The sequence below is a fragment of the Sycon ciliatum genome, chromosome 1, assembly GCF_964019385.1.
Source record: "Sycon ciliatum chromosome 1, ocSycCili1.1, whole genome shotgun sequence".
Lineage (NCBI taxonomy): Eukaryota > Metazoa > Porifera > Calcarea > Leucosolenida > Sycettidae > Sycon > Sycon ciliatum.
The window spans coordinates 31,579,035-31,600,773 of record NC_088643.1 but is presented as its reverse complement, the minus strand read 5'-3'; the positions used below and the strand labels follow the sequence as shown (position 1 = coordinate 31,600,773).

At 46.8% G+C, this 21,739-nt stretch overlaps 3 protein-coding genes across 4 annotated transcripts in view; 2 read left to right on the top strand and 1 right to left on the bottom strand.

The window, feature by feature from the left end:
• LOC135822996 (uncharacterized) overlaps positions 1 to 16,237 on the top strand; it is a 42,266-nt gene extending 26,029 nt beyond the window's left edge. For both annotated transcript variants that reach the window (XM_065335835.1, XM_065335841.1), the window contains 15 exons: positions 141 to 257; positions 1,064 to 1,186; positions 2,000 to 2,173; positions 2,401 to 2,517; positions 3,874 to 3,996; positions 6,250 to 6,378; positions 7,106 to 7,243; positions 7,683 to 7,805; positions 8,446 to 8,568; positions 8,991 to 9,119; positions 9,499 to 10,398; positions 11,097 to 11,408; positions 12,526 to 13,488; positions 13,969 to 14,226; positions 14,908 to 16,237. In XM_065335835.1, coding sequence (XP_065191907.1) covers positions 141 to 257; positions 1,064 to 1,186; positions 2,000 to 2,173; positions 2,401 to 2,517; positions 3,874 to 3,996; positions 6,250 to 6,378; positions 7,106 to 7,243; positions 7,683 to 7,805; positions 8,446 to 8,568; positions 8,991 to 9,119; positions 9,499 to 10,398; positions 11,097 to 11,408; positions 12,526 to 13,488; positions 13,969 to 14,226; positions 14,908 to 15,380 — 4,202 coding nt within the window. In that variant the 3' untranslated portion in view covers positions 15,381 to 16,237. The remainder of the gene's footprint in view (positions 1 to 140; positions 258 to 1,063; positions 1,187 to 1,999; positions 2,174 to 2,400; positions 2,518 to 3,873; positions 3,997 to 6,249; positions 6,379 to 7,105; positions 7,244 to 7,682; positions 7,806 to 8,445; positions 8,569 to 8,990; positions 9,120 to 9,498; positions 10,399 to 11,096; positions 11,409 to 12,525; positions 13,489 to 13,968; positions 14,227 to 14,907) is intronic.
• Positions 16,238 to 16,561: 324 nt separating this feature from the next.
• Positions 16,562 to 18,986, bottom strand: LOC135823011 (reactive oxygen species modulator 1-like). The gene is made up of 2 exons (XM_065335849.1): positions 18,752 to 18,986; positions 16,562 to 17,322 (listed from the first exon to the last, which is right to left on the bottom strand). The coding sequence occupies exons 1-2, from the start codon at positions 18,877 to 18,879 to the stop codon at positions 17,208 to 17,210; spliced, it is 243 nt and encodes an 80-aa protein (XP_065191921.1). The 5' UTR covers positions 18,880 to 18,986; the 3' UTR covers positions 16,562 to 17,207.
• Positions 18,987 to 19,198: 212 nt separating this feature from the next.
• LOC135822984 (IQ motif and ubiquitin-like domain-containing protein) overlaps positions 19,199 to 21,739 on the top strand; it is an 18,522-nt gene continuing 15,981 nt past the window's right edge. Inside the window, exons 1-2 of the mRNA XM_065335823.1 lie at positions 19,199 to 19,558; positions 20,669 to 20,743. Of these exons, the coding sequence (XP_065191895.1) occupies positions 19,336 to 19,558; positions 20,669 to 20,743 (298 nt within the window). The 5' untranslated portion in view covers positions 19,199 to 19,335. The remainder of the gene's footprint in view (positions 19,559 to 20,668; positions 20,744 to 21,739) is intronic.

Genomic DNA, 21,739 nt, shown 5'->3' with positions numbered 1-21,739 from the left:
CCTTTTCTTTTCTTATGAAGAACTTCGGCTATAAAGAACTAATTCTCCAGGCCGGCACATTGGTGTTTTGAAAAGGGGACAATTCCACGCTCTCGGATCACATTGGAGTGACTTGTTCTTTCCTAATGTACATTTTTCAGATGTGAATGAGTGCCTGGACAATCCGTGCAGTCCGAACGCTCGCTGTATCAATGAACCAGGATCATTCCGCTGTGTGTGTTTGGATGGATACACCGGTGATGGGTTTGTGTGCAGGGGTAAGTCACCATCAATTAGGGGGATCCCCTTGCAATCTCCTTTTCTCCTGTATGGTATTTGAAGATTGTCTTATCCTGTGCGTGTTACTCATCAAGTAAATGTACAGACATCAGTCTCTCTCACACACACACACACACACACACACACACACACACACACACACACACACACACACACACAACACACACACACACACACACACACACACACACACACACACAAACAAAAAACAATACCAAAATGCGCACGAGAAAGAAGGAACGCGATATTCCTGAGTTCTCCACCGACTGTGGATGGGTGAGAAGATGGACACGGAAATCCTGAGTTCACCACCGAATGTGGGTGGGTGGGAGGATTCTGATCCTATCAGGGAAGTAGGCCACTGTGAAGTGACAACCACGTTGGGCTGTGTCTGCTTTGCGCAGATTCGAACCGAACCACCATGATTGTCATGGCTACGCACAAAGACACATGCTTTCCAACTCTCTTACGGCAGTTGGAAAGCGTAAGTTTGTTGCTGCTGGACAGAGCTCGTACACATCTTCGTGGCGCATCCCTTCCCCTCATTGGAATTTTCCGCACCTGAGCCTTCCAAGTTGGAAGGTTGTTGGTTTGCGCTTCTGCCTACATTTCCCATATAGACCTCATCTTGGTCAATATCCTATACATAAACCCCAGGTATGAGAAAGAACAGGAATTAGTGGTGGGGGTTAATATGAGCTGGGTATACATGTAGGTGAACCTACTGGCCTACTGGCCTACATGTTGTGTGCCTTGAAGTATGCTGTACTTGCCTATATTACAGATATTGATGAGTGTGCTCTGGGAATACACGACTGCCATCGCAATGCCGTGTGTGTCAACCTACCAGGCACATACAACTGTGAATGTGTAGCTGGGTACACTGGGAATGGACGAGTTTGTGTGTGTAAGTACTGCTGCCAGTATGCTGTGTGTGTAAGTACTGCTGCCAGTATGCTACTTACTACTAGACTACTAGTATGATATACCACTCCAGTGTGGGGATAGGTGATGGCATGTACAACCCTCACTCCATCCTCATGCAGTCATGTCGGGATCATTGAGCTTTCGGGAGAAAAGTTATGTGGGAGATAATGGGATTCAGGACTTGCGAGTGATGTGTTTTTTTGCAAATCTGTTGACTGACAAGACTCCTAAACAGTTAACACCCCGGATGAGTCTGAAGGAATGAGACACACTAGTGCAAGTTGGACATTGTTATATTCGTCCACTGACTTTCCTAAAAACTTAAGATTTTTGTGCTTCAGTATGGAGTTGCACTTTCTTTGTGAAGAGCACGTTGAAATGGGAGACAGACAGACAGAGACAGACATACAGACAGAGAGAGGCAGAGAGAGGCAGAGATAGAGGCAGAGAGAGACAGGGAGAGAGATAGAGAGAGACAGGGAGAGAGGCAGAGATAGAGGCAGAGAGAGACAGGGAGAGAGATAGAGAGAGGCAGAGAGAGACAGAGATAGAGGCAGAGAGAGACAGGGAGGAGAGATAGAGAGAGACAGAGAGAGACAGAAAGAGACAGAGAGAGACAGAAAGAGACAGAGAGTAATGATAGATGGGATTTGCAGAAACAAATAATAGTGTTTGAAGGGTGCAAAATGTTGCAATTAGCTTCAATCGTATTGCCTCTCAGTAGTGAATACTCTTCAAAATACTCTTACTTACATGTGAGTATATGTGTTCATGCAAACATTCCCAATTTCAGCCAATGAATGTGACGACTTGAACAATCCACTTCACGGCACAGTGCGCATCTTTGGCAGTGGTGTTGGAGCCATTGCTATCTACTTCTGCAACTCCGGTTTTAACATCGCTGGCGGGAGAATTCGCTACTGTGAAGACGGTGGCCAATGGACTGGGCAGGAGCCAATGTGCAATGGTAAGCCATCCGCCTTGTTGCCATACTCTGCACTATATGGCGTGGTAAATATATTGGCAGCAGATCTGTTTACTGGCATTATCTCAGGTTTACTACCTAAAGAGCAGCACTAATGGCTGTTTTCAGAGCCGATATAACTGGTTGTGTGTGTTTGTGTATATGTGTGGGTGTGTGGGTGTGCTCGCGGGCATGTGCGTCTGATCTCCCATTGTTTGTCTTTGTACCAGATCGCGACGAGTGCAGTAATGTGCGCTGCCATCCACTAGCTACATGCCGTAACACTCCCGGCGCGTATGAGTGTATTTGCCCACCTGGTTACACCGGAGATGGGCGGCGATGTGTCCGTAAGTACACACTCTACAAGTATAGCTACACTCTCCAAGTATAGCTACACTGTCCAAGTATAGCTATTGCACAAGTATAGCTACAGTGTACAAGTATAGCTAGACTGCAGAAGTATAGCTAGACTGTTCAAGTGTAGCTACAGTGTGCAAGTGTAGCTAGACTGGCAAGTGCATGTACCGTAGAGTCCGCTGCAAACGCCCACTTCGGTGCAAACGCCCACCCCAGCGGGTCCATATTATTTTCGTCTTTTCCAGGTCAATATAGTTGTAGAAAACTGGCATGAAGGTCAAATGCGGACGAGAACGACTGAAATGCCTACAAACTGCCTATGTCTTACCAAGAGGCTCTGCAAAAGCGATTGTCATTATCTTGCTGCAAAGAAAAAAACTTCGGTCGAGATTTCCTTTCATACGATGAATGAGTCGTCTTTGTTATTAGTTCGTTCTCCATGAAGTAATGCCGTAGAATACATCTGGTTTTCAAATCATGAAATTTCTGCATTAACACGATGTCGCGCTTTCAGAATGGAATGGTGATTGTTCTGACGAAGCGTCATTCAACGTCGCAGTATTGCAGTTGCAAGTCGAACAGGGGGGATGTCACAGAAGCTACACCTACAAAGTCGCTGCTATTTTGTTGAAAACTCTGAAGTGCTCGAAAAAAACCTTGCCATTGCGCGTTGCGTGATTTGGAAATGATGGCTTGAAACACCGTCAGAAGTGTACGAAGGTTCCTGCAATAGCCTGTTCTTCGCTACCTTGTTATTCCGAAGTAACTGCCGTTTGGATTTGCAAAATAAAACAACCAACATCATAAAATCACTAGGAGCTAGCTCGTAACTAGTGCCCAAAAACATTTTGAAACCCGGAAAATGGACATAGTTTACCGTAGCAAAGCACTCCTCACGCTACGGTGTGAGATGCACTTTCGTACAGCAGGGGTGAAAGTGCATGGGTTCAGTGCGAATAGGCCAGCAGATCTTGCAAAAATGGGGTGGGCGTTTGCAGCTGACTTTACGGTATGTGTGTTGTCCGTGCGCCTATTTGTTCAAGACACCCAAAACATTCCTGAGCATAGCTGATGCCCGTGTCCAGGGCTAAATGATATCACTGGAAATGGCCGCACCATTTGGTTCTCGTTCTGAAGGTCCACTGGGACAGGCGGCCGCCTCAACAGAGCAGTGCCCTTGACAGAGTTTGCTATATCACACACTCATTCCATTTTTCCTTTTTGTCTAAGCAGAACAATGTGTTGCGAGTCTCACAATTGTACATGTCAGCCTAGTTCTACTGAAGCCGGCATGATGTGGGCACGATTGGGTGTGTTGTTCTGCATGGTTGATGTCCCGCGTGCAGCCATTGATCCCTGTGCTAATGGAATACATGGCTGTGATGTCAATGCTGAATGTGATGCAAGTACCGGTGTAGCAGTGTGTTCGTGTGAAGAAGGTTTCACTGGCACAGGACAAGCATGTAGTGGTAAGAAATGTTACTTTCAACGGATATGTATACTCTTATGTATTCGTGCCCAAACATGTACACACCCCACTGGCACCCGTAACATGTACACACCCCACCGGCACCCGTATTTTAAATTATACTTATAAAAACCTCCATTGTCGTGTAGGGTTAGAAGTTTCTATACTTCATACACACCTGTATAAAAAACCTGGTGGCTATAAAAAAAACCTGTATAAAAAACCTGCCGGCTATAAAAAACCTGTATAAAAAAACTGTATAAAAAACCTATTTTTAGGGGTAGATGAGAACAAGAGATAAGAGTATTCACGAAAACAGTACAAACAGATGCAGAGCAAGATCAGAAGAGCACAAATTGAACTGGAAAGGTTAAATAGTCCACTCAAGAATGGTAAGATGAGAGACACACATACATATGATCAAAAGGAGAGAATTGAGCTACTCACTCCTCGTCTTCCTTCTTGGGCCTCGTTGCCTCGAAGACAAAACTGCAGGGTGATGTAGAACCAAACAAACTGGCAGAGCTTGCGTGGGTCCATTGTCGTCATCCCATCAGCAAAATATTCTTTGATGAGCAGCCAATCGCCATCAGACAAACTCTCCTTGTGGCATACAGGAGCCTCGCGGCCTCCTTTTTTCTTGTCCTTGAGGACGGCATCGAGGAGCTTGTTGGCCTTGACAAACACGCCACGCTTCAAATCGAAGCCCCGGTCACGGTCATTGACTTCTCTCTGCAAGGCTCCTCTTGCAGCTATAAGACTGGCCCGTTTATATTCCTTCTTGTCATGAGTTCTCACGGAGCAGTAAAACCTTTCGAGGATTTCCGCCAGTACCTTGTCTTCGACAGTAGCAAAATCACAAGACAAGCTCTCCTGCATCAAAAAATCGCTGAACACCTTCAACCAAAACTTCGTTGCAACTTTGGTTGACTTAGGAACTGCTGATTCCAAAAGTTTCTTCCTTTCTTCTTCAGAAACGGACGCAAAACGTCCAGTAGACGTTGAAGAAGCCATTACACTCGTAAACCAAAATAAACAACACGAGGAGAAAGTTGAAACACGAGGAGTAAGTTCGAGCATGCGCCGAAATAGGTACGAAAATCCAAAACGAAAATCGGTTTTTATAAGTATAATTTAAATAAAATACATACTTCGTCCTCGTGTTTACTCGAACTATAAAAAACCGACACAAAACCCTCGGCTTCGCCTCGGGTTTTGTGTCGGTTTTTATTTCTCGTAAACACCTCGGACTCAGTATGTAATTATAAGTACACACCCCACTGGCACCCGTAACATGTATACACCCCACCGGCACCCGTAACATGTATACACCCCACCGGCACCCGTAACATGTATACACCCCACTGGCACCCGTAACATGTATACAGATGTTGAACATCTAGCACATGACCACACAGGACAGCCATGTTGGTAGCCATGTTGGTCAGTCCAATATACCTCGGAGCCAACCCTGCATCTGCATTGTATGTCACATGATATTGCTGCCATGTTGGTTCTACTAGCCGCATGCCAAGTGTATACACAAGTACAGTCACATGACAAACTGATCAGAAGCTATACTAACACACATGCACACATGCACACACACACACACACACACACACACACACACACACACACACACACACACACACACACACACACACACACACACACACACACATAAGCACAAGTACCTGCAGAGAGCTGTGAGGTGTCTGTGTATGCTTGCTGGTATGGAGTGTCCTGGAGTCACGCTTTACACCCTTTTGGTTGTGTCTGATTAACGCTAGCCTTGCAGACTCATCACTTGGAGTTTCCTGGGGACTATGGATTGCATCAGTTCCTGGCAGTATCCTGGGGAGTTTACCTGATCTCTAAGCACACTACCATTATAGCTTGTGCAGGCTTCCGTTTAGCATGGTAACATGTTCAATGCTTTCTTGAAAATCCAAGACTGTAAAGCATTCCAGCGATTAGCAGCGAGAAATGATATGGTGTTAAGGCCATGCCTAAACGCGCGACGGGAAGTGCGAGCATATGGCAAACTTGACCGCGTGTCTCAGTGCCGATCAGTGTGGCTGGTGGCTGAGCGGAGTGTGAAAAGCCAGTCCAAAAGCATGTGTGTGTGTGGGGGGGGGGGGGGGGTACGCGCGGGTGCATGCACGTGTGTGGGTGGGTGTGGTTGTGTGTGTGTGGGGGGGGGGGGGGCGTGTGTGGGTGTCTTACACTGTCTTTTCTTAACCCCTTACAGACGTAGATGAGTGCAGTGATGCGGCAAGATTAACAAACTGCGACAAGGCAGCACTGTGCTTCAACCTGATTGCTACATATGAATGTGTCTGCCCGAGTGGGTACACAGGCAATGGTACACATTGTCAACGTGAGTCCACAACCAACTGTCAAGGAATTGACATTACCCCTGTATATGTACTCGTAATTGAAGTTCCCGCCTGTCACAGTGTGTGTGTGTGATATCATCATGAACAGTGCTTCCATCTGACATTCTTTCCTGGCCTGGTAGCTTAAGCCAGTGTTAGTGTTGAAGAGTGTGTACTTGCAAGTACACTCTTTGACAGTTTAGTGGTGAAACATGTTACCATGATTATGTATTGCACTTGCAAGACTTAGCACCGGCACTCTTTGACAGCTTGCAGCTGATACTGGTAGTTAGCATGAGCACAGTGTATTAAACAAGAATACCGGTATCACCACCTCTCTTTTGTTCTCAGATCCCCCCCCCCACCCGGCCACGTCTGAAATATGTCCACTTAGGCTGACTCTTAGCACCATATTGCAGACAATTACTTGCGTCTTCGGGATACAAGGCGTGTACTTAATAATGGAACGAAATGAGGAAATGCATGAGCAGCTCCGTCGTAATGTATTGGCAGTTGAATGTAGCTTGTGGGGTCCTGGAGATGTTCCTTGTAAGTTGTATACACCACGGCCCGTGGGAAGAGGGAAGCAGACGAACAAATACTAGTACACAGACACCTGGCAGCAGCGGGACACGGCAATAGATACCAGCACCTAGACATGCACCTGTGATAGCTGAATGGACTGTAGTCTTCTCTACATGTGCGGGTTTGGGTGTGCTATGCCGGCAGCATTGGACCCATGCCGTGATGTTGTGTGTGGAATACACGCCGTATGTGTGGAGACAACACCACCGGGTGCAGATCAACGTACAGCTGAATGTCGATGTGAAGACGGTTACTATGGTGATCCAGCAGTTATGTGTGTCTGTAAGTACATTATTGTACTGATTCGAATTGATCATTATGTGTGACTTTATCGAATACAGTGATTGGCTAGCTTTGATAGCTAATGACGCAATGACAATTAGAGGTGTGTGGAAGTGTGCGTAGTGATCTACTTGTCAAATGACACACTGTCTTGTCAAACATGATGACACACTGTCTTGTGAATATGCAATGTCCATAGTCGATATTCAGTATTCATAGTCAATAGGATGATAACTTTTGCTTCTAGTGTTTCTTGCCTCAACTGTTTCCCCAATTCACTATAACATGTTGTTATTGGGTCAGTCGCCTTGGAAGCGTGTTCTTGGGAGCCGGCCTACCGGATTGACAACTAATTAAGTTTTAGTTTATGCTTCTTTGAATATGTACATATGTCTTTTTTGTAACCATTCTTTTCACTTTCCTGTTGTGAATACTGCAGATGTAGACCCATGTGACAGTTTACCATGTGGCGTGGAGGGTGTTGTCTGTGCTGGCTCAACACACGGTTACAACTGTACTTGTCTGCCAGGATATGAACAAGTCAGTCCCACTGTTTGCAAAGGTATGTTTGTGCCCATGCAGCATGGCATGCAAGCTAAACGCAAGCATACATGCATGTACATGTACATACATACCCAATTCTGTAGACAGCTATCTGTTTCGGCCATCTAGGCCTCATCAGTACAGCGAAGAGCTTTAAGTAAGCCGAACTACCGGCCATGGTGCAAATGTGGCACCACACACATTAAGATAGCTCGTCGCTCTAGCGTCAGAGTGCTCCGAATACGAAAGTAGCGAGCGACGCATAACGCAGCAGCACTAAAGCAGCCTACCGAGAGTGCTGAGCAAGATGAATGCCGAGGAGCGTAATACCCAAACATACACTCTTTGTGCGAGTATTAGTGGACATATTACTACTCTTTTGTGACTTTGTCCTCGACATATCATGACTTTGTCCTCGCCATATCATGACTTTGTCCTCGCCATATCATGACTTTGTCCTCGCCATATCATGACTTTGTCCTCACCATATCATGACTTTGTCCTTGCCATATCATACATACTTCCAAGTGTCAAGTATGAAAGACTATGATAGATAGTATGGCCGGACTGATTGAAAACTGCTTCCGGCGGTCCTATATCACATCTTAAGCCTGAGTCGCCATGTCCTGTCTCCTATGTTGCTTTGCGCTCTCTCTTAGATGTGAATGAGTGTATTGAAGCTGTGGATGTTTGTGATCAGAATGCACTCTGCACTAACCTAGCCGGCAGTTACCTGTGCACATGTGAGAATGGCTTCATCGGCAATGGGGAAGTATGTGGCGGTGAGTTGAAATGTTGCAATAGCAAAACTTCCTCTGTGGTGTGTATGCTCTGCGGTTATCATTGCTAAACACTAGTATGCCCAAGCCAAATAAACGGTTGATTCCTCTTTACTGCCTATAGCCTATGAGACTGAGCTAGGGCAACTTGGTACACAATCACTAGCTAGGCTTTGATCTACAGGCATGTCGTCTAGCCAAGGGTTGAAACAATGCACGCTTGCCGCAATGAACGACACACAGCCACACATTGGGAGTTAGGCTGTGGGGTAGACACTTTGCATACAAGAGGCCAAGGGCTTGAACCTATCGTCTGTGTGATATTCATTTGGGTTGCCTCCCAGCTGCACAACATGATTCATTGCTTTCTTCCTTCATTTCCTTCTCCGCCTTTATGATTCTTTGTCTGTGCGCTGATGTTCCAGATCAGGATGAGTGCTTCGATAGTCCCTGCGGAGAGAACTTTGAGTGCAAGAATACAGTCGGATCATATGTGTGTGATTGTCCCGAAGGTTCTTTTATGGATGGTCAGGTCTGTGTGCGTATTGTACCAGGTAAGGCAATGTTACAGGTAAAGCCTTATATAATAATATAAGGCAATCGGTTGAGCAGCATATTCATGGTTTAGTTAGATTAGTGGCTGTGCTGAATCCTACCATTGACATGATGTAGCAACGTGTATCGATATGTAGATCCATGATGACCTGTAGCCTACTCTCCATATCACACATGTGTGTATGGTTTTACATTATCTCTCTCCCCCCCCCCCCCCCCTGCCCATCATAAGAATGGAGTTAAGACTAGTGTTGTTATGGGCTTGGGTAGAAGTGGTCCGTATCCGAACACTTTCTTTGCTGTCCTGGCATTTCAAGTGCCGATTGACTCACCATCTTTTTCTTCGTCTTGTTTGGCATGTTGCACTCCACCTCATAGGAAAATGTGTGAAGAATGGCGTGGAGCTGGATATTGATGAAACCAGGGACTTTCCCCTCACCGAAACTCGCCGTGCTTCACCGCCTGCTGCTGACATCATCTTTGTCATTGACGAATCGGCGTCCATGGTAACTGAGCATCAATGGCTGAGTCGTCTCAGTGATCAGTTAGACAAAGCACTGGCAGTGCAAGGAATTGGTATTGCCATGCCCAACTACTTCGGCTTGGTTGGGTTTGCCAAGGACAGTCCTGCTCACAAGACAGGGCGCATTATCCGCATGGAGAACGGTCGCTTGTTTGGCTCGGCTCTGGATTTGAGTGATGCGACAGTAGAGCTGGCACTGGATGGGCGTGATGAGGACATGTACTATGGTATAGTGACCGCTCTTGAACAGTATCCATTCCGACCTGGTCTAGCGTGTCAGATTGTGGGTGTAACGGATGAAGGCCGCACCGTCTTACCACCTCCAGTCAACTCCAGCCTTACAGCGTCACCGACATTCAACACTATACTGGCAATGCTACAAGAAAAGAACTGCGCACTCAATGTTGTTGTCAATCAACAGATGTCAGCTGACAGTAAAAGTGCGCTGGGTGTTGGAAGCAGTCGAGACGGATTTGTTGAGGTTGGAAGTGGCGAGTTTGAAGTACTGCGTGGTGTTGGAGTTGCCAATGTGGACTCTGCACATGGCAGTACTCATCGCGCCTATACCCTGTTGGCATTCGCCACCGGTGGAGGAGCCTGGGACTTGAATAAATTGCGAGTCGGTGGCCCCACAGCCGATGCGTTCACCAAAGCATTTGTGTGGCTCAAGGAACGCGAGATCACACGGCAGCTTTGTGAGCGCTGTGTCTGCATAGAAGGTGAACCAATGCCATTATGTCAAAAAGGATGCTTTGGTAAGTCATCGTACACTCAAACCTGTTCTTAACTATGCCCAATAATACTACTTGCCACAAGTCACAGCGTACACTAGTGTTTCTGTCTCGGGTTTGTACGGACAGATCAGTTTATTGACCACCAGTGTATTTGCCAGCTAGTAGATGCTGGAGTTTTATTCCTCCACTTGCTAACTGGCAGAAGTGCAAACTGTATTGCTATTTTGTAGGGTGAAGCGGGGCACAGAATCAGTGCATTTGGGCAACATGTACTTGCTTAAGAGCATGACCAGGCACAAGTTAAGTACAGTGGAACTCACGCTGTGCGTACTGCCCGGAAAGACATGCACCTGCTTTAAAAGCAATACGGATATGTTCAATACACAGATATTACTTTGTAAGCGCAGGTAGAATCCATTCGTATTGCACATTCTCTGCAAAGATATACACGTCATTGTGTAGGCGGCGCTGTTCAGCCAGTCTTTGAGTACTGCCTTGCACCAGTGCACAAACATTTACTTCCGGTTTCACAGGCTTTTCACAGGACACGCATGAAGCATGAAAGCGAGATTTGGCAGCATGACATCTACATGATTGTATGAATTGAAAAATCATGCCGCAAAGCTTTACTTCCTCCTGACTAGGAGCTGGTGTTATCCACTGAAAGCCAAGTCTAAGTGGATTTTTGTAAACTGTATGTCCTGCTTTGATTGGTGTAGGTGAACCACCATTTGAGATCATAGTGACTGGTGGTGAAGGCGGCGGTGGTGGTCCCAAAGCGCCAGAAGATGTTCCTGATGCTGTCAATCCCGGCGGCGTAGCAGAGTTCCATTGCTATGCTGAAGGTGATCCGGCACCGTACTTTACCTGGGTGCTGGCTGATGGTGGCGACTTGCCAAGTGCTCATGACATTCTCGGCGACCAAGGCAACATCCTGCGACTGCGCGATGTGACGAGACGCACATGTGTCCGCTGCATTGCTATCAACAGCCAGGGCAACTCCAGTGCGGTGCAGTGTATCAACGTTGCTCGTAAGTTAAGCCCACATGATGCAGTGATACCATGATGTATCTAAATGTGCACTGCACATGTACAACTATTGCAGGGGAATTTCACAACTTCATGACTTCTATGTCACAAGTTACACAGACAGAAAGAAGGAGTAGTTGTTTTTCGTAACTCTGAGTTTCACGAACTGAATCGATCATCAGACGAAAACCGATACTGACCCTGCCCAGAGACTTTCTCTCTGCAGCTACGCGAAATAACATCGATTGCCAGCTTTGTTACCTGATTCCCCGAGAATATGTTGCGTAGCAATGCACAGATAACTAACACTTTCTCACACACTCCATATGGCGCTACATATCACATGGTATTTGTTACGCTGGGCCGGCTTGCCACATTCATGGTAATTGTTACGCTGGGCCGGCTTGCCACATTCATGCAGTACAGCCGCCGCTGTATATAGCAGCAGTACTGTTAGTTTTCTGTGTATTTTAAAAATAAGTGATATTCTTGAGAATCAGGTGACAAAAGTTGACAAGTAATATTTGTTCTATGGCGGCACTTCGACACGAGCTCGGATCGCTTGTTGAGGCATCTGGCCTTATCTGCACGGGTGATGAAGAGCTTCTCCGGGAGGCAGAGATCACACCTCTTGCTTGAGCTGGAGTAAGCCCTTGCTCCTCTTCAACTCTCATATGTGCTTAGACAGTTCCGTGCTTTTCTCATACCGCCCATGCCGGAATGTGGTGAGGTGGCTGTTGTATCTTTGTTTGAACGTGTTTTCCGTGAGCCCATAGTAGAATTTGTTCTCAGCTGTGTCGGCATTCACATCGGCATTCACATCGGCATGGTAGACAATGCCGCTGTTTAGGCACTGCCCGTTCATGGGACAGTCGGGCTTGCTGCGGCAGTTGCACGTCTTGGTCTCTGCCGGCTGCGGGTCATTGTTGTACTCCCACGTTTCGTTTCTTCTTTCATCTCTATTACAAGTAAACTCACACATATTCAAGTTGCATTCACACACATGCAATGCACTGGAAATAACCGTAGCATGCAGTTGACCCTAGACCCTTGTAGACTAGCAATGCACCGGAATGATGGGCATTCCATGGCCTTGTCTATTTTGCTTGTGTACTGCAGAGTCGTGCCCTACGGAAGGCGGTGCGGAAATACTACATGGCACTTCTGAGCGCAATTACTCTACTATACGAGGCGATGACATTGTCAACCTACCCGGCTCAGCATTGGTAGTGTTTGTGGTGGATGAGTCTGGTTCTATGGTCGGTGAACACCAGTGGCTAAAAACCATGGCCGTAACGTTGGAGCAGAATCTTGTTGAGCGTGATGTACGTGGAAATCAGTATGCTCTAGTAGGATTTGCCAGCCCTAACCCTAGGCCAGAATCAGCGCTTGGTCGTATTGTTCCTGTTGGTCGCCAGGGACAGCACTGTGGCAGTGCAGCTCAGCTTCGACAAAGTCTCGAAGGTTTACACATCGATGGTCGGCGTGAGGATGGCTACTCCGCTATGGCAACGGCTCTCAATCAGCTATCATGCATGCAGGAGCGCAAGACACGCAGCGCCAGCGAACTCGTTGTAGCCTGTCAAATTATTCTCATTACAGATGAAGATCGAGATGCAGAAACAGACTGGACATATGATCGTGTACTGAACGACTTGGCTCGAGAGGACTGTATCCTGAATGTAGTTGTTCAAGGACGATTCCGTGGCCGGGATAAGATTGGTCGATACTTCCGTGCACTTGGTTTGGATCGGCGTGGTCGAGCTGTGGTGGCCACTCCAGACCTGACTGACTTTGCATTCTTACCCAATGGAGAGTTTGTGAAGGACACCGGATTTGGTACAACTAAGCCAGATTACATAGTCATGGCTAACGAAACTGGTGGTGGTGCATGGGACTTGTCCATGCTCAGAACGGAGCAGTACAGAGAGTCATTCACCAAAGGCTTCATTGCTTCCAAGGTGGAGGAGATCCAGTTGCAGATCTTTGGCACGTGCAAGGAATGCCTGTGCACCAACGGCTCACTGGTTTGTCAGCTACTGCCAGGTGTCAGCACTCGCACACGCTGTATTTCACCACCAAGTAAGTACACGGCGTCATGACAAGCTAACGTTAATGCTGACCGAATGCCATTTATAGAAAAGAAAAAAAGGACCTAGGAACTACAAGTTACGCTATAATGTCCACTAACACCACCAGTTACTAAACAATCAGCTCCTGCGATAACATTGCACGACACTGACCTTGGTCCTTTTTCTTTTCTAAAAATTAATCCTTGGCTCTCCTTCCGAGTCCATGGAATGCCATTTATGTCATGTTTGCACTGTGGCGAAACGTCAGTGTCTGAGGCTGGAGAAAAGCAAGCAGTGAGAATTACTGTCTGAGTCAGTGCAGCAGTGCAGCGTTGCTGTGACTCCTGGTAACGGCAAGTGCTAACTCGGGACAAGAAGCGATCAGATTGCATCTGTGAATTGCAAGTGTGCACATCGGCACGGTGAGCTCAATGTCTTGTTGAAGAATCAATTTATACACAGTTGCAAACCTTCTCTTCTGTGTTTACAGCATCAACGTCTCTACGAGTCCAGTTTGGTGATGGCAATGCTGAAGTGGGAGAAGGTGACTTGTTGCGTCTCCAGTGCAATGCAACCAATACACAGGGCGACAAGGTAACCGTTGTGTTCAGACCACATCCCATTGCTGCCATCCAAGTGGGCAATGATCTCTTCTTCCGCAACATCTCCAAGGCTGACATGGGCCGATACACATGCCTGGCAAGAACAGCGCAGGGGCAAACGGAAGCATTCCTTGACCTGAATGTTGGTTAGTACCATCGAAGCCGTGACTTAGTCTTAGTTGGTTAGTTAGTCATGTGACTTAGTCTTAGTTGGTTAGTTAGTCATGTTCCACTATGCAGCCTTGACTTGGGCAGGAATGATATAGGATATATGGCAACCAACTCACCATGTTCTATGCAAATCCGGTGACTTCTTGGTTCAAGGAGAGCTGAAAGAAATCTGGTAAACAGCTAAATATCCCTTTTAGTATTGCTACTGTATTGTGCATACTGTGACCTGCACCACAGCATACTGTGACCTGCACCACAGCAGTACATAACATTACCTGCCGGTTTATAACATTGATGGAGTTGCCGGTCACAGCTTTACTTACATGGCAGTTCCTTCTCTTGGCTGTGGCATGCTGGTCCGTCAGCAAGCTTGTTCTTGACAGCCGTTGGAGAGAGAGAGAGAGAGAGAGAGAGAGAGAGAGAGAGAGAGAGAGAGAGAGAGAGAGAGAGAGAGATTTACTCCAGAAGCGAACAAAAGTTTGTGTAATCAAAGGTTGTCCCTGCATGGGACTACCACAAATAGTACTTTGAAGTACGTCTTATGCAGCATGTTTTGCTCTAGTCCGTCGTAACTGAAAAACCAGTGCCATGAAATTTTGGTTAGCACTAAATGATATTCCCTGTCTATTTTGCTTGCCTCTTCTTTTGCGTTGCAGTTGACAGAGCTCCTGTAGCAACACCGGGACCTATCCGTCCAGGTGCTGGATCCAGCAACAGTGGTGCGGACAATGGCGGCGTGCCTGCAGGAACCGGTGGTCCAGACATGCCAAACTCTGGCAATAGTGACCTGGTGATACCGTTCAGTGATGTCAGTATACACGCCAGCATGGCAAACCTTGTGCTGGGTGATGCACTGGTGTTGACGTGCTGCGTGGGACCACGTGCATACCCAGTACTCGACTGGTACTTCCTAGATGCCAATGGCTACGAGCTACCACTGCCAGCCACCTCAGTCATCTCCGATAAAGGACAGCTGGTGATTGTTTCGCTTGCAGCAGAACACAGCGGACGATACCAGTGCGTACACAGAACACTATCCGGAGCAGAGGCTGGAGAAACAACTGTGCGAGTACGCGGTCAAGACGTCAACATCTCGCCTACATCATCACAGTGCACCGTTAGAAACTGACCAAGAATGGCCATGCACCCTCATCGGAAACTGAACAAGAATGGCCATGCACCCTCATCAGAAACTGACCAAGAATGGCCATGCACCCTCATTGACTTTCAGTGACTACACGTGAGATCTCTGCTGTGAGAACATGAATTCCAATGAACTGCAATACAGCCAACACACGATAATTATGTATTTTTTACTGCCAAGCAGTAGAAACCAATGAAATTGACCAGAGCAGATATCATACTGGACTTGCACATAATGTAGGCAGCATGATTGTGTTCTCTAAATGTGATAACTGGTCTGTAGAACTCGGTTAGTGAATATACAGCCAGGCCCTAAAGCAGAGTCGCGCGTCCAAGAACGTTGTTTCCAAGGGGTTAGCCTGGCGTTCTTATTTTTCTGCAATCTGACTGTGTTCTTATAGCACGTTCTTTGAAACAATTCGTATTGGATCATATGTATCCCAAAAGTTGCCAGAAAACCAACACCAACGTTCTTAGCATTACAGGCTGGACGTTCTTGGTCTCCACGTTCTTCGGCGCACGACTCTACTGTATTATTTCTCAACATGACATCAGGAGACCTATGTTGCACGCTAATTGTATAGTAGCAATTCACACAAACACACACACACATAGGCGTTACGTAGCATTATATGTTAATAATAGTATGTAACACATACCCACACTCTCATATATCGCAATAATGTCCTTCCTTATCAAGGGAAACATCATGGAAGCACTGCAAGAACTACACGCAGTGCTATCACTGAATGGCAATACTGAATACTGTGTAGCAGTTAGCACAGTACTATCTGGTAGTCACTACGGATTCACATGTATAAAATAGAATAATTATTAATTCGACATTGTGAAACGTGCAGTGCACCGGAACTTGTCTTGAGCTTCGATCCGCTGCTTGGCATCACACTTCAAGTTACGAGACTGGTTATACCAGGCAGGCAGTAGTTCTCGCACATGTTCGTGTGCGTGCGTTTATGTGTGTGTGTGTGTGTGTGTGTGTGTGGAGGCAAGCTTCAGAAAATGCTTTTCAATGAGCTGGTTTCGTCTATCTCTTTAAAAGCTCTACGCACGGTGGAAGCGTCTGGCATGGTGGTGTTCACAGAAGGAACAACACTGTTGAAGGAACTTTCATTCAAAGTGACAACGAACATGTGTTCACACAAGATATTGAAGCTACCGGTACACACTGCAAATTTTTCAGTCAGTTTTTAGAAAGAGAACTGAGTGAGTATTTGCACTCAACTTAACAAGAAGATGACAAAAACGTCCACCAGTCAAAGAAATGGTGTTAGTGAAACGCATAGTAGTACGCACACACCGACCTCATGCATGCCCTCATGCATGCCCGCTGCCATAATCTACACCGACCTCATGCATGCCCGCTGCCATAATCTAGCTGATGATACACGTGATTACATGAGCAGGCAGTGATAGGACACAGTCAGTCAAGATCAGTGCAGAGCATGCCAGCAGTGCACTCAGCCAGGGTGTCAACTAGGCAATGCCGACCGACAGTACACACATACCATAGCAGCAGCAGCAGCAACAGTAGGCAACAGCAGGCAGCATGTCCCAGGAAGAATGCTTGATAAGTAAGCTCAGTTAGCAAAAGAAATCCGGCAGAACTCAATAATGAACAAGTAGCTGTGACACTAATAAACATAATAAGCATATAGCAAATAAGGAAAGGGTACATTCTGTCCATCAGCTCAGTGTATCTATGTCTTCACCTTGTCACCTAGTCACCTTGTCATGTGCAAACTTACTATCAGCCAGCAGTACTGTGTTTGTGTAGTAAGTGAAAGACCAAGAATCAGCCGCATCCACGGATAGCAGTACCAATACCCATAAATACTCCAAAAGTACCACCAGACTGCAGTGCTGACTTGCCAACACCAGCCATTAGTTCTCTGCCTCTCAAACCCATCCTACACAACAATGAAATAGCAGAGGCAGCAGCACTGATGGTGTTAGACAACACACCCAAACTAAACTTCTGTGCAGAAGTTGTCACCGCCACCTCGAAAGAAAGTAGCATACTGACCAATCACCACAATCTCAATCCCTTGACAAGACATGCAGAATCCCTGGATTTCTCTCAAAATCCCTGGATGGCACAAAACAAGTGAAAAAGAGCTTTTCCCGCCAAAAAACGTTCGACTCTGCAGCTGTGCGTACAGCACAGATCGACCCTGTAGTGCAGTTTGATCAGTCGGCGCCCGCCTGTCACTTTGTCAGTGCAGATCTTGCATTGTCAGGTCTTCAAAGTGCTGTGCACAGTTCGAAGTGCGAATGAGCACCGTACATACCTTTGAAAAAAGTTCAAAAAACCGGGACATTCGGGGAGAAACCATGGACTTTTCAGGAAAATCCTGTATCAGACAAAACTTTGGTTTTTCCGGGAGTTTGCTTGAAATCCCCTGGACCCCGGGAGGAGTGTTGATTTTCCGGGATTTTCCCGGGAAAAACGGGAGGGTTGGCCAGTATGAAGTAGCAGCGCCTGTTCATTCTGACAAAGTAAAATAAAGTATACCAACCAACCAACTAACCAACCCACCTCCGTCACAGGCATCAGGGCATGCCACTTCTATGTTCGCCATATGAAACGCCATGTACCCAGCCATACCGAGCAATAACAGGCATTACAATCCACAGCAACACACCGGGAGTTCTATGTTGCGTGGTTGATTATTCTTTGGATACTTTATAGAACGATTGGACTTGCATCTACGACTACACCAACCCAAAAATAATTTCTTTGGCAACAATTGACAATTTGGATATTATTGGGGGGACGGTTTTCTTCATTTGCAAGATAGGAAGTGTTTTGCACACTCTCTTTCAGCTCAGGGTTGGATTTTTAACTAAAATTTTGTATAAAGCAATTCCACCTCCACCACATGCGCTCTCTGTGCTTCAAATTGATTCTAGCCATTCATTATTCTCAACCTTCACCAATGAGACCTTAGTGGTCGGAACAGCGCTGTATGGAGGAAAATAGATTTGTCAGTATCTACAACTTGGAGTCATGTTGCTGGTGCAATGAGGTCGGCGAGAGAGCGCGTGTGGTGGAGGTGGAATTGGTTCATTGATAAACAGGCCGAAAGCTGCTGCTTACCCTTTGAGTATAATTTAAAAAAATTATTAATTTTGTATGTTCGAAATAAACTCTATCTGGAAACGTTCGAGTTCATGGCGAGCGCAATGAGAATCTGCTCGAGTACATCTTGAATCAGGGTCATCAATAGCGCCATACATCTTGCATCAATATTACGAGACGTGCACAGTCCACAAACACCAACATGAATCTCATTCTCGTATAACAGTGTACTGTGCAAAAGGAACTTGATCACTTACTTGACTGCTGCGTATGTTCCAAGCAGAGTTCCTGCAGCGCAGCCAACGCTGAATCCCATCATGAAGCCGAACTTGATGACTTGAAAGCAGGACTGCTTCTGCACTTGCATTTGTGGTTGGTGAGGCATTTTTAAGACTGTTCGGCACAGCACTAGCCACACTCTAGAGGAACAAGATTGCTTTCTGACAACACTCAACAACACCTCTTCTCCGATCTCTCGCTCTTTCAGCGAATTCGGCAAAATTGTGCAACCAAAAAGTGTAGAACTCCTTGCGCCATATTGGTGTCCATGCCAACACACGGCATATGGCCATGGCAACATCGCGGAAGTCACTGTCTGCTTGAATTTGACGCGGAGAGATGTGTGCGTCTGCATGCAGCTGTGCGACTGAGCGAAGCCGGAGTGCCACTGCTAGCCGTGTGCATGGTGTGTGTGCCTACAAAATGCCTGTGTTGAGACGACCCCTTTTTGGTAGCCAATTATTTTACCCGTCTCAGCGCAAATATAATCCATGTGAAATAGTTGCGTTGTACAGTCGTGTTTTGAAAGTGAGTCACGGCATGTGCTGCTACACATGCCAACATGTCTGACAATGTGGAGCAAGAGACTGACTCTGTGGCGGATGAGAAGAGCGGCCAGGAGGACGTTCAGGGGATAGTGGCTGGTGCTACTGAAGGTGCAGACAGTGGTGGTGATGATCACGAGGTAGAAATTGGAGACGGCCATGCAGCAAGCCAGTCGACTAATGTAGATGATGGGGACAATGACACGCAGGGCATGACAGAGAATCCCAATGAAGAGGGCGGTAAGCATCTGATCTGCAAAAAGGCATTCATTTTCTGATCACCCCCCCCCCCCCCCCCACACACACACACACACCATGTACCATGTATGTGTACGCCCGTCGCAAGAGAAGCACGCAAATCTGCAAATTCACTGGATGTGCACCCACAGATTTTTTTCTTATAGCAACGATAGCGAACAAGATCTGAATGAGACAGATCAAGACTTGCGCCAGATAACTGTCTAATCCACACAACTGGCGAAGTCATGTGAATCGACCACCAATGCACACCTGGTCTACACCACACGGAGTACATCGGTATAAAATGGCCAAGACAGTTACCTATGCACACCCTACACTTGCTGGAGTAACCAGTATAGACAGCACGCTGCTTTGATAGAAGCAGACACTAGATGCACTGGTACCTTGAAGTGAAATTGGAGTTACTTTACCAACCAGCCTCGGCTACTGAGTACTGGGAACCCAGAGCCAACAGACATACATGTATCAACAACCTCAGCCATGAAAGCTATTATAGTAACGACACACTGGATTGTGGAGCCGAAACTAGTCCAAACTCCAAATGCTCCACACACACACACACACACACACACACACACACACACACACACACACACACACACTCATTGCGGAACTGATCACGTTCACGATGTTGTCATTTAGCCTTTGTAGGACACGTCATACGGCACTCGGTGCGCTGGTCTATGCCGCCAGTTCAGATACTCTGACATTGAGTTTAGCAACTGTATGGCTCACCCACAAACCGTGACCGTGATTGGCGTGCGCTTGTAGCAGAGTTACTGCAGTCTGCAGCGCCGCCGGGACAAACCGTGTTGTAGCAGAGTTACTGCAGTCTGCAGCGCCGGGACAAACCGTGTTAGCTAACATTTTACTAGTGCAGTTGTGCGCTGGGATAATTGAGCCATCAAGTCGAATTCCGGCATGTTAAATCTAGGGAACAATGCGCAACACGACACTTGTCAGTATGCAGGGGACTGTGGGAAAGCGGGCGGCTTGGCAACACCGCAATGCCGCTTTGTGTTCTTTCCAATGTCCATGGCTTGCATTAGTAATTGTTTCATGTTCCTGACTGCACTGTGCACTGTACAGCGTCTGATCGCGATGCCGGCCAGCAGCCAGTGGCAGACATTCGCATCGAACCACCTACTCCCTCAAATCAGCAGCGTGAGTTACTGCTATACTGTGTATTCGGAAGACTTTTGTTTGAAAAGTTAGCGAAAGAGTTGTCTGATCACTTTATGCACTAGTACGTGTGTGTGTGTGTGTGTGTGTGTGTGTGTGTGTGTGTGTGTGTGCGACGTCGTGCGTGCGTGCGTACGTGTGTGGATCTGCAGCTCCGTTCAGTTGTAGTACACACATTGTCACTGATGCAAGTGCACCACCCAGGATTTTCAACCAAAGTGCACAATATGATTCCAGCAAACGTGGTAGATGCACATGTACATGTAGTGCGAATGCATTACGTTGCCACACACTGGCCCATACACCACTATACACCACCATGCACCACCATGCACCACTATACACCACTATACACCACCACACACCACCATGCACCACCACACACCACCATGCGCCACCATGCACTGACTGCAGATATTGTGTAGATGTGCCTACAATAAAACTTGGATAAGACGAACCCTCGGTCAAGGCAAACCATTTTCAAGTCCTAAAGACATATTGCATCGCACATGTACATGTATATATCGGCTCAGGTATGACAATCAGGAGGAGACAAACTCTCTTCTAAGACCAACTTGATGCGGGGACGGGTAGTGGTACGGCATCATATAAAGTACTAGTAGAGGAATGGTGGTGACAACACACTTGGCAGAATGGCTGTAAATACATGCCTGCCCAAACAACGCTCTCTAAACTGTGAACGGCTCTGGCTACAAGCACTGCTTCTCTCACCTTAGCTATCATTTACACCTGACACCAAGTCCATGCATGGCTGGTGATATCTGCTTAGCTGGCTGGCATATCGGTTCTCACCTGCCGCACAGGCTGATGTGCAAGCCAGATAAGCAGATATCACCAGCCATGCATCGACTTGGTGACGGTTAGGTTTGAAATGATAGTAAAGCCCGGGTGAGATAGGGAGTGCTCTTTAAAACCAGAACTTCGCAGCTTAGAGAGCGTTGTGTGGGTAAGTGTGTA